Here is a 12,248-nt window from a genome sequence, read left to right on the forward strand (position 1 = left end):
AGGGAGAGAGGGAGGGAGGGAGAGAGGGAGAGAGGGAGGGAGGGAGGGAGGGAGGGAGGGAGGGAGGGAGGGAGGGAGGGAGGGAGGGAGGGAGGGAGGGAGGGAGGGAGGGAGGGAGGGAGGGAGGGAGGGAGGGAGGGAGAGGGAGAGGGAGAGGGAGAGGGAGAGGGAGAGGGAGAGGGAGAGGGAGAGGGAGAGGGAGAGGGAGAGGGAGAGGGAGAGGGAGAGGGAGAGGGAGAGGGAGAGGGAGAGGGAGAGGGAGAGGGAGAGGGAGAGGGAGAGGGAGAGGGAGAGGGAGAGGGAGAGGGAGAGGGAGAGGGAGAGGGAGAGGGAGAGGGAGAGGGAGAGGGAGAGGGAGAGGGAGAGGGAGAGGGAGAGGGAGAGGGAGAGGGAGAGGGAGAGGGAGAGGGAGAGGGAGAGGGAGAGGGAGAGGGAGAGGGAGAGGGAGAGGGAGAGGGAGAGGGAGAGGGAGAGGGAGAGGGAGAGGGAGAGGGAGAGGGAGAGGGAGAGGGAGAGGGAGAGGGAGAGGGAGAGGGAGAGGGAGAGGGAGAGGGAGAGGGAGAGGGAGAGGGAGAGGGAGAGGGAGAGGGAGAGGGAGAGGGAGAGGGAGAGGGAGAGGGAGAGGGAGAGGGAGAGGGAGAGGGAGAGGGAGAGGGAGAGGGAGAGGGAGAGGGAGAGGGAGAGGGAGAGGGAGAGGGAGAGGGAGAGGGAGAGGGAGAGGGAGAGGGAGAGGGAGAGGGAGAGGGAGAGGGAGAGGGAGAGGGAGAGGGAGAGGGGGGAAACAGAGACAGAGACAGAGAGAGAGAGAGAGAGAGAGAGAGAGAGAATGAATGAATGAATGAATGAATGAATGAATGAATGAATGTCAGGGAGCATATAGACTTAGTGATGGATAAAGGTCGGACAGAAGTGACAACTGCCACGGCTAAATGTTAGCCGGTGTTAACCTCAGCCACTCAGTCCAAGGAAATACTGCACAGCTCATTCTCTCTCTCCACCTGTAACACTATGAGCTCACCTGTCAGATGAAAAGTTCTGGGAGTTGAGAGAGAGACCATAATATGTGAGTGCAGACACCCACCACAGGTAGAAGCATATGACCAGCCGGCGGCAGCTCTCCCCGTGCCGGAACATTACAACTAGCTTCTTAGTACTGGCCAAAAACCTCTTAAACAATGCGATCTCATAGTTCTTCTCAGTCACTGTTGCATCTGTGTTGGTTACCTGCAATTGTGTGAACACAAATCAGTACCATGGCTTATTGTAAATTGTTTCTTAAACAACTGAGGTATTATAGTTTTGGAGCTTTCTGTGGTTGGTTTTGATTAGTATCCCACGGGTGTGAGAAGCAAATCTTCAGGCTCAAGCACAAATGTACCCGAACAACTCTGTTGCTAAGAGCAATGCCCAAGAAAGGCAAGTGTTCAAGTTTCAATGCCAGTCTGGCAAACAGTTTAACCCTTTGCACTCTGTAATGCAGATGAAGCGCATCTCCATGCACTCTTATTTGAATTTAAATCACCACCATCTGGGGAGACAAAATTCACAATGTCGAGTGCCACGCCATTGTTGGAGTGGCAAGGGTTAAACCTTTTATTCTGCCAGATTCTAAACAGGAAGAAGAAGAAGAAGAAGAAGAAGAAGAAGATGATGATGATTTGTATCGAGTAGTGAAGTGTTTTATTCTAAATTTGGAACTAGGGGTCACGGAACTCTTTGAGCACAATATGGCATTGTCCGAATATGATATTTGATTGCTGTTGGTGTAGCATGTATTTTTCATATGTACATGAAAGATAGAGAAATTAATTGCCTGACTCTTGTTTGTGTATTTCTAGAATGATAGTTCTGCTTGAAATATAAAGAAGGCTGACATATGAAGTAGTTAGATAATCTTTGTAACTATCTTCATTATGCCCTCACTACCAACCAGTCATTTTTTTAAGCATCATATACATCTTGGGAATGAGATTCTGTCTGGGAGCACAGTTTTCAAGCATTTCAGTGATTCCAAAGAGTACCCATCAAAATCATGAATGAAGAAATGTCCAATTTTTATATACTGTTTACATATTACAAAATAAACTGTTGATTTTGTAGTTATCATACTTTATACTCTCCTTTCCGAAGTAAGTCATACAATATTTGGCAGAAATATACTTACTGGTTCTATTTCTGTGACACTCCTTTTTTCTGCACGAGGATTTGCCTTTTTCACTATCTTCCAGGCCTTTTCCCTCTGTCCACGTGCAATAAGCCACCTGGGGGATTCAGGAAGCAACCTGTTGAGAAAAAAATATTTGGTGGCTTATTAACCATAAACTGAACAGTAATTATCAGTGCCTTTCCCACAATAAATTGAGCAAATGGTTGTATTCCTGAAAGTAGAAGGCTCTAATATTTAAATAAACTTTTCTGCTCCACATAATCAACCATGAAAGTGGTCGCTTTACTTCGGTGTATAACTGCTGAGCAGGAGTAGATATTTTATAAAATTACACCTATATAGTGGACAAAAAAACCAAACAAACACTCTTGCTCAAGCTTTTTTGAAACAAGTAACTGCCGAGAGGAAACCACCTGTTTTGGGGATAACACATGGGCCCTCTCACTGAGGGGTCTGAGTGACCAGCCTCTCCATTTTGATCTTCCCCACTCTATTTGTAATAACACTGTTCACGTTTATGTCGCACTTCACTCGGCGTAGACCGGGACTGTGCCCTAGGCATGCTCGATGTTAACTCACTGGGCACGGCCCATGCTGCCTGGGTGGTTGTTGTTGTTGTTGTTGTTGTTGTTGTTGTTGTTGTTGTTGTTGTTACGGCGGCAGAGGAATTCTCGCGTGCCCTCTGGTGGACGGGACCCTACTTGCAGCAACTACCGTCCGCGAGGCGCCGTGCTGATGTGCGCCTCCCGCGATCTTTCTGGTGGCTACTGCACTCTTCCTCCTTTGGGGGGTGAAGCCACTGTGATCCACTGCGTCGGAAGGTGGAGCGTCGGGCAGGAGTGATGACCTCCACATCCATTGGAAGGCCGGAGTCGAGGGGATCGGCCAATCCTCGAGCCGGAACCTTTGAATATGGCTGGAAGTGACCCACACGAAGAGGCCCCCGTCGTCCCACCGTCCCACCACCGGAGCCTGGGACAGAACGGGCGACAAGCTGTCGAACTCCGGATCCTGTGCCACCTCGGGAGGGGCAAGACCCAGTGGCGGGGACGATGGGGAAGGGATGACCACAGGTGAACCAGCCTCCTGAGAAACCCGGCTTGCGAGGGGGGCCGGCTCTCACTGGGGCATCTTGAACGATGGCGATGCCGGTGCTGGAGCTACTGGAGGCTGCCAAGGCTGAGAACCATCGCAGTGTGGCAAAGTCACAGCGGGGAGAGGCGGTAACGTCCCCTGAGAAACCAACACGGGTGCCGGCAATGGGGAAGCCGGTGTCCGAGAGGTCGGAGAGTAGGTGCCCAAACGTGGACGTAGCTGATTTTGGTGATGACGTATCCCTGCCTGCAAGGTATAGAGCCGGCGGCCATTTCGGCACAGGAGCACCGCCGGTATCCAACGTGGATTGCGATCAAACCCACGTGCCCAGTGGAAAGCCAGGTACTCCGTTTTGCGAAGACTGGCAAGGACCAGGCCGGAGGAGGTGCAGCAGAGTCCTAGGTTGGCGGCCATGGAGGAGCTCTGCAGGGCTGCGTTCGCCCATTGGTGTGGTCCGGTATGCCGCCAGGAAAAACGTCAATTCCTCCTCCGCAGGAAATTTGTGCACATACTTTTTCATCTGCGTCTTAAATGTGCGCACCATGCACTCGGCTTCCCCATTCAATTGTGGATGGAAGGGGGGAGAGCAAATGTGCCGAATACCGAAGCGCCTACAAAAATCCTGGAAGGTCTGCGAAATAAACTGCGGTCCATTGTCCGAGACCAGGGTGATTGGCAGACCTTCCACAGAAAAGATTTTCGCTAGTGCCTGGATTGCAACTTCTGAAGTGGTTGAGGAGCAGCGAACCACATATGGGAATCGGGAATAAGCATCAATGACAATGAGCCAAAAGCCATTGAGAAACGGGCCCGCAAAATCGATGTGAACACGTTCCCATGCTTGGGTTGCCAGCGGCCAGGAAGAGAATGCTGCCCTGGGAGATGCCTGTTGGCTCACACACTGGGAACAGGCGGCCACCAAGTGCTCAATTTCTCTGTCAATACCGGGCCAGTACACATGTCTGCGAGCCAAGGTTTCAGTACAGGAAACACCCCAGTGCCCCGCATGTAATAACGTGAGGACCTCCCTTCGTGAACTGGCAGGAACAACCACGCGAGGAGCTGTATCATTGGTAGCCAGAAGAACTTCTTCCAAGACCGAGAGGCGGTCTCGTAGAATAAAATAATTACAAAGAGGGTCCGAGGCCCGGCCTGGAGGGTGGGATGACCACCCCTGCTGAATGAGGCGAACTACTTGCCGGAGAACCGGGTCAGCTGCCGTTTCCCAGGCGACTCGAGAACTAGTGATCGGGAAGCCATCAACCGCTTGGCGGGACGCCACATCCAAATGAAAACACATAATCTCTTCTCGATCGAACTTAGGATCTGGGCCCACCGGAAGACGGGAAAGAGCGTCGGCATTGGCATGCTGTCCGGTAGGGCGAAAATGAATGTCATAATGGTACTTAGAGAGGAACAAGGCCCAGCGCTGAAGTCTGTGGGCCGCCCTATCCGGAATCTGAGAGGCGGGGCCAAATAACGATATTAACTGCTTATTGTCAGTGATTAACTGAAACTTCGTGCCATACAAGAAAGGGTGAAACTTGGTAACAGCGTAGACAATGGCCAAAGCCTCTTTTTCCACCTGGGAGTAATGGGCCTGCGTGGGACTAAGAGTTTTAGACGCAAACGCCAATGGTTGCTCGGAACCGTCGGCGTTGCGAATGGGCCAGGACCGCCCCCACCCCATACTGCGAAGCATCTGTAGCCAGGACCAACGGCTTATGGGGGTCAAAAGTAGCCAAACAAGGCGCTGACGTGAGGAGGCCCTACAACGAGTTGAACGCTCGCTCGCATGCAGGCGACCAATCAAAAGGAACACCCTTGCGCAGAAGGCAGTACAGGGGGCGGGCTACTGTGGAAGCCCTGGAAATGAACCGGTGGTAATAGGCTATCTTGCCTAAAAAAGCTTGTAACTCTTTCAGCGAAGCAGGCCGAGGAAGGTCGACGATACCTCGGACCAAACTTCCTAGTGGCTGGACGTTGTGCTGAGAGATGGTGTAGCCCACATACTCAATGGACGGTTGGAAGAAGTTTGACTTACGCAGGTTGCAACGCAAGCCCACAGACCTGAATTTGAGAAAGAGGGTGCGAAGGTTGTGCAAGTGTTCCTTCGTGCTGCGGTCTGTGACAATTATGTCGTCCAGGGATTGTCAGCGTGACGTGCTCAAGATAACGCTGGAATATCACCGGGGCACTGGATATTCCGAAGGCCAACCGCTGGTATTGGTAAAGGCCAAACGGGGTGTTGTTGACCGCCAGCCGTTTGGACTCCTGATCAAGTGGTATCTGATGATAAGCCTCCGAAAGATCGATTTTCGAAAAATATTGGCCTCCCGCCACGGCGGAGAACAATTCATCAGCACGAGCCAAGGGATAGGTGTCCACCACCAATTGGGAATTAATGGTGGCCTTGAAATCGCCACAATGACGTAATTTTCCCGAGGGCTTCCTTACAATAACGAGGGGTGAAGCCCACTCACTAGAAGAAATGGGAAGAAAGACCCCGAGGGCTGTCAGCCGGTCTAGCTCTTCTTTTACCTGAGGGCGGAGAGCCAAGGGGATCTGCCTCGCGTGTAGAAAACGCGGGCGAGCCGACGCCTTCAACGTTAAGTGAGCTTCAAAGTCTGAAAGACGCCCCAGGCCCTCCTCAAAGATATCCTTAAAGTCAGAGGTCAAAGATTCCAATGATCGATAGCGAACGTCTTCGGAGACCAACTGTATGGTGTCAGCGATAGAAAAACCGAAAGCTCGAAAGGCATCCAGGCCAAAAAGGTTAGCGGAGCTCGCGTCACTGACAACAATAAAAGTAATAGGCCGAGTCACTGATTTGTAAGTCACGGCGGTAGTGAATTGACCCAGTAGGGGAATGAACTGTTCACCATAACCGCGTAGACGCCGGTAAACTGGCGCCAACGGGGGCGATCCAAGGTCGGAATAAGTTTGTGTATTCAACAACGAAACTGCCGCGCCCGTATCTACTTGCAGTTGTAACCGGCGCGACAGAACGGACACCTCGATAAAGAGTTTGCGTGCCGATGCGTCGGGAGCCTGGCCCGATGAAACTTCCTGAATGTCAACATCCATGTCCTCTGTACCTGCTTCCTTCGATTCTTTCGAGGCTGAGCGGCAAACTTTAGCAATGTGACCTTTTTTATTACATTTGCGACAAACGGCCCAACGCTGGGGGCACTCTGACCGATCGTGATGTATATAGCACGACGCACAGGACGGCAACAGGGGCCGGCGGCCGGAATTCTGTTTACGCGCCGTGCAGGAGCGGCCGTAACGGCCGGATTGCACCGCTCGCACGTCGTCCACCCCGGACGCAGTGGACGCGGCCGCGCCGCCCTGAACCTCCGCGACGTCGCACCACGCTTCCAGCTGTTGACCTGCGGCGTGAGAGACTTCATACGATTGAGCAACGGACAGGACTTCCTCGAGGGAAGGGTCTTCCAACTGCAGGGCCCGTTGCCGGACCTCCCTATCAGGGGCCGAACGAACAATGACGTCGCGTACCATAACGTGGGCATACGACTCTCGCGACTGCTCCGTGACAAAATGACACTTGCGACTGAGACCGTGCAGGGTAGCGGCCCACGTCCGGTTACACTGATGGGGCTGCTTCTCCCATTGATAGAACTCGACCCTAGCCGCCACAACATGCGTGCGGCGGCGATAATATGAAGACAGCAATGAACACAATGCGTCCAAAGACAAGGACGAGGGTTCCTGCAACGGCGCTAGCTGCCGCAAAACTTGATACAGCGAGGGAGATATCCGAGACAAGAAGAGAGCACGACATACCTCCGCAACGGCAACATGAAACGCCTGGAAATGCTGCCGAAGGCGATGTTCATATGCGTCCCAATCCTCCGCCGTCTCGTCGTACGGGGGAAAGGGAGGAGGGAACTGCGCCGGAGCAGACGGCATGGAGAGCAACGCCGGAAGCACTAGTTTCATCGTGGCCATGAGCTCCGTCTGATGCTCAACCAAAACCCGCACTAAATCCTCCATGCCGCGGATAAGCCGCGAAACCGGAACGACGACGCAACACGCGAAAGAACGACCCTACTCGTCGCCAATTGTGTAGTAACACTGTTCACGTTTACGTCGCACTTCACTCGGCGTAGACCGGGACTGTGCCCCAGGCATGCTCGATGTTAACTCACTGGGCACGGCCCGTGCTGCCTGGGTTGTTGTTGTTGTTGTTGTTGTTGTTCTGCTGGCAGAGGTCGCGTCCGAATTCTCGCGTGTCCTCTGCTGGACGGGACTCTACTTGCGGCAACTACCGTCCGTGACGCGCCGTGCTGATGTGCGCCTCCCGCGATCTTTCTGCTGGCTACTGCACTATTCTTGTCTACTCACTGTGGAAGGAACAAATAATTCAAGTGACGATAGTTTCTTGTATTATTGCATGCATTTATCAGCACTACTAAGAATTTCACATCCTGAAGCTAAATTATGACTGTCTAAACTGTCTCACAATTTTATATAACTACACTCCTGGAAATGGAAAAAAGAACACATTGACACCGGTGTGTCAGACCCACCATACTTGCTCCGGACACTGCGAGAGGGCAGTACAAGCAATGATCACACGCACGGCACAGCGGACACACCAGGAACCGCGGTGTTGGCCGTCGAATGGCGCTAGCTGCGCAGCATTTGTGCACCGCCGCCGTCAGTGTCAGCCAGTTTGCCGTGGCATACGGAGCTCCATTGCAGTCTTTAACACTGGTAGCATGCCGCGACAGCGTGGACGTGAACCGTATGTGCAGTTGACGGACTTTGAGCGAGGGCGTATAGTGGGCATGCGGGAGGCCGGGTGGACGTACCGCCGAATTGCTCAACACGTGGGGCGTGAGGTCTCCACAGTACATCTATGTTGTCGCCAGTGGTCGGCGGAAGGTGCACGTGCCCGTCGACCTGGGACCGGACCGCAGCGACGCACGGATGCACGCCAAAACCGTAGGATCCTACGCAGTGCCGTAGGGGACCGCACCGCCACTTCCCAGCAAATTAGGGACACTGTTGCTCCTGGGGTATCGGCGAGGACCATTCGCAACCGTCTCCATGAAGCTGGGCTACGGTCCCGCACACCGTTAGGCCGTCTTCCGCTCACGCCCCAACATCGTGCAGCCCGCCTCCAGTGGTGTCGCGACAGGCGTGAATGGAGGGACGAATGGAGACGTGTCGTCTTCAGCGATGAGAGTCGCTTCTGCCTTGGTGCCAATGATGGTCGTATGCGTGTTTGGCGCCGTGCAGGTGAGCGCCACAATCAGGACTGCATACGACCGAGGCACACAGGGCCAACACCCGGCATCATGGTGTGGGGAGCGATCTCCTACACTGGCCGTACACCACTGGTGATCGTCGAGGGGACACTGAATAGTGCACGGTACATCCAAACCGTCATCGAACCCATCGTTCTACCATTCCTAGACCGGCAAGGGAACTTGCTGTTCCAACAGGACAATGCACGTCCGCATGTATCCCGTGCCACCCAACGTGCTCTAGAAGGTGTAAGTCAACTACCCTGGCCAGCAAGATCTCCGGATCTGTCCCCCATTGAGCATGTTTGGGACTGGATGAAGCGTCGTCTCACGCGGTCTGCACGAACGCTGGTCCAACTGAGGCGCCAGGTGGAAATGGCATGGCAAGCCGTTCCACAGGACTACATCCAGCATCTCTACGATCGTCTCCATGGGAGAATAGCAGCCTGCATTGCTGCGAAAGGTGGATATACACTGTACTAGTGCCGACATTGTGCATGCTCTGTTGCCTGTGTCTATGTGCCTGTGGTTCTGTCAGTGTGATCATGTGATGTATCTGACCCCAGGAATGTGTCAATAAAGTTTCCCCTTCCTGGGACAATGAATTCACGGTGTTCTTATTTCAATATCCAGGAGTGTATAATGAGCAACAGGTACATTTTTATGGGGCACTAGTAGTGTATCAGCAGTTGCTGGTGTTAAAAACTGTGGCTAGGTTCAAATGTAGTCAACATTCAACAGGCATGAAGGGGCCAAACATACATCCTCCTCCTATGGAACCCCAGCCTTATGTATCAACAGTGCAATGCCTTACCTGATGTGATAGTGGATGCTCCAATATTCTTCACATTACTCCAGTTAAATACGAAATTTATATGATCTCTTAATAGTAGTAATACATAATTGCTATTTTAGAACCCTGAAGCTACCTTTTCTGGCAGAAAAGTGGCAATTCCAGAAGTCACAAAATACAGCTCAATGTTCTTAATTTGAGCAGAATGAAATATGACCACTGAAGTTAATAGTTATTCATCCAGAATTTTACACTTGGAAAAAAAACAGTTTCAGCTTGTCTGACTGCCATGTGGAGGATGTGGGTACAATTACTGGTACTGCCAGGGATTCTTCCTCGGTGAGACGAACTGGAACAGGATCAACTCGTCAAGATGCCAATTGAGAATCTACTTGAATGGGGAGTGGAGCACCAAGATCTGGATAGCTGACAGTGGCTGGGAGGGCCATCTGCCAACCATATGACCCTCCACACCACATCCAAATGATGCCACTGACAGCAGTGGATGCTCCACCAAAGTCTGAGTGTGGAGCTCATCATAAAATCAGTCCGATACAGAATCTCTCAAAACCACAATGAATGTATCTTTGCAAGTTGGTTAGCCATTTGCTTGGTAACTGAATTGTGGAAGACATTTTATTGATGTGCTTCAAATCAATTAGATAACTATTAACATAATTCATGCTCATATTTGAGTACATGCTACCACCCCTCACCTATGAATGCATAAAATACAGAAAAATACTTTAGTTTGAAAAAAAAAATGGAGTAAGTAGTTATTCTTTTACACTCTAAATTCCTTAACTGACTGAATGAATCTTCATCTATGACTGCCAAATGATTCTACCGTCTCTAACATTCATTTCTTGCTAGGACTGAAAGAATGTATTTGCAATTAATATGGATTAGCAAGTACTGCGAAGACACTGTTGTCCTAAAGACTGCATACCATGCTCTATTTTCCTCTCACCTGAATTATGGAATATAAATTTGGGGAGCAATAACCAAAGCAAATCTAAAGAAGCTATTGCTGCTTCAAAAAAGGGCTACAAGAATCATCTGTCTAGCAAAATATAAGGAATTATGCTGTGGCTTGTTTCCAAAAACAGGTGTACTAACCATTGTAAACATGTACATTCTAAAAGCCATAGTCCTTGTTAAAAGATTGAGTCCCAACATTTGTCCCAATTTGTATCAGTACAATACCAGAAATAAAGAAAAATTTTACATCAGCAGTGACAGAAAAGCACTCTATGAAAAGGGTCCACAGTATGCAGGTTTGAAGTTAGCCAATGCACTGCCCAGTGAATTTATGACCCTACCCACAATTAAGCTTAAATTTCAACTAAACAAATTCCTGTTATAAAATCCATTTTACACATTAGAAGAATACCATTCTTACATGCAGAATAAGAATTGCTCCAAAAAATTTGTAAATAGCATTAAGCACCATCTTATTTGTAATTTAATCATTTTGTTAATCAGTGACATATTCAGAAGAATGTATTATTGTGTGATACATCAAGATTTGCAACCTGTTTTTATACATACGTAATGAATCATTCATACCATATGGTGGCTTGTGGAGTATGTATGTAGATGTAGAAAAGGAGAATGGATATACATTCTGGGAAAACATGTTTACATCACTCTATATTTAGAATTAAAATGAGGGCCATCAGAAATGTGAATGGAAGTAAAATACGAAAGTCATGTAAACCTTCCTTCACAACATTTAAAACATTTTCCTCTACATCAGATCAACAAAAAGAAAAAAATGGTTCAAATGGCTCTGAGCACTAAGGGACTTAACATCTGAGGTCATCAGTCCCCTAGAACTTAGAACTATTTAAACCTAAATAACCTAAGGACATCACACACATCCATGCCCGAGGCAGGATTCGAACCTGTGACCGTAGCTGTCGTGCGGTTCCAGACTGTAGCACCTAGAACTGCTCGGCCACCAGAGAAAAAGTTCTATACTTTAAATGAAACATAACTAATAATGACAAAGCTTCTAAGACACTGTATCATTCCCAAACATATCACTGCACTGAAAAGAAAACTTATGGCACACTCTGATACTGATCTATGCTAGGCAAGCACATTTTTTCAAGACACATAATTGAAAAGTTTTAACTAACTTTGTGAAGCAATCATCATCAAAGATACAAATCACTTCAAACAACCCATTCAGTCATGTTTATGGTACCACTACCTCCATGTCCAACTTCTCAATCATATGTAATTCATTTAAAACTGCTAGGTTAGTTTTATATTAAATGTGTAATCAAACCAGATGTCTAAATCACTAGCTTTTAAAAGAATTATTTTGATATAATTTAGAGTAATATGCTTGTCAAAAACAGCATACTATTACAGGTAAAATGATCAACAACTTTATTATAAAATTACAGGGAGATTGAATAGGTAACCAGTATCTATGTTCAGGAGGTGATGTCCCAATGTACACTATCATAGATTTTGGAACTGTTAGTTCCTTCATAAAAAGGAAATAGAGGAAGGATGGAGAGTAGAAGCAGGTCACTCAGACCCCACATTGTCATTGTTGATCCTCACAACTGGTGCATCCCTCTCAACCCTGGGTCTGATTGACCTGCTTTTCCTTTCCAACCTTCCCCTTCACTCTTTCCTCCCTGATAAAGGTACAAGCATTATTTGATTTGGTTTTTATTTGATTCTCTTGATTACATATTGTACAATTAGTGTACTTATAATGCAGGATAAGTCAAGTGAAATAATATAGTGTTGCACGAGCATTTTATACAGTATATCATAAATATACCATTTTATTTTTTTCTATGAAAAGTTCATTGTGTATAAAATTACAATATGTGGTTTACCAGCACAAGTTTAAGTGAATGCTTAAAATAGTAGAATAAATGGAAGTACAAAC

At 48.9% G+C, this 12,248-nt stretch overlaps 1 protein-coding gene across 2 annotated transcripts in view; it reads right to left on the reverse strand.

Moving 5' to 3' along the window:
* LOC126203814 (organic cation transporter protein) overlaps positions 1–12,248 on the reverse strand; it is a 514,638-nt gene that overhangs the window by 21,590 nt on the left and 480,800 nt on the right. For both annotated transcript variants that reach the window (XM_049938182.1, XM_049938183.1), the window contains exons 7-8: positions 2,165–2,282; positions 1,019–1,224 (exon numbers count right to left, since the gene is read on the reverse strand). In XM_049938182.1, coding sequence (XP_049794139.1) covers positions 1,019–1,224; positions 2,165–2,282 — 324 coding nt within the window. The remainder of the gene's footprint in view (positions 1–1,018; positions 1,225–2,164; positions 2,283–12,248) is intronic.

This window comes from Schistocerca nitens, chromosome 9 (assembly GCF_023898315.1).
Source record: "Schistocerca nitens isolate TAMUIC-IGC-003100 chromosome 9, iqSchNite1.1, whole genome shotgun sequence".
In the NCBI taxonomy this organism is placed as follows: Eukaryota; Metazoa; Arthropoda; class Insecta; order Orthoptera; family Acrididae; genus Schistocerca; species Schistocerca nitens.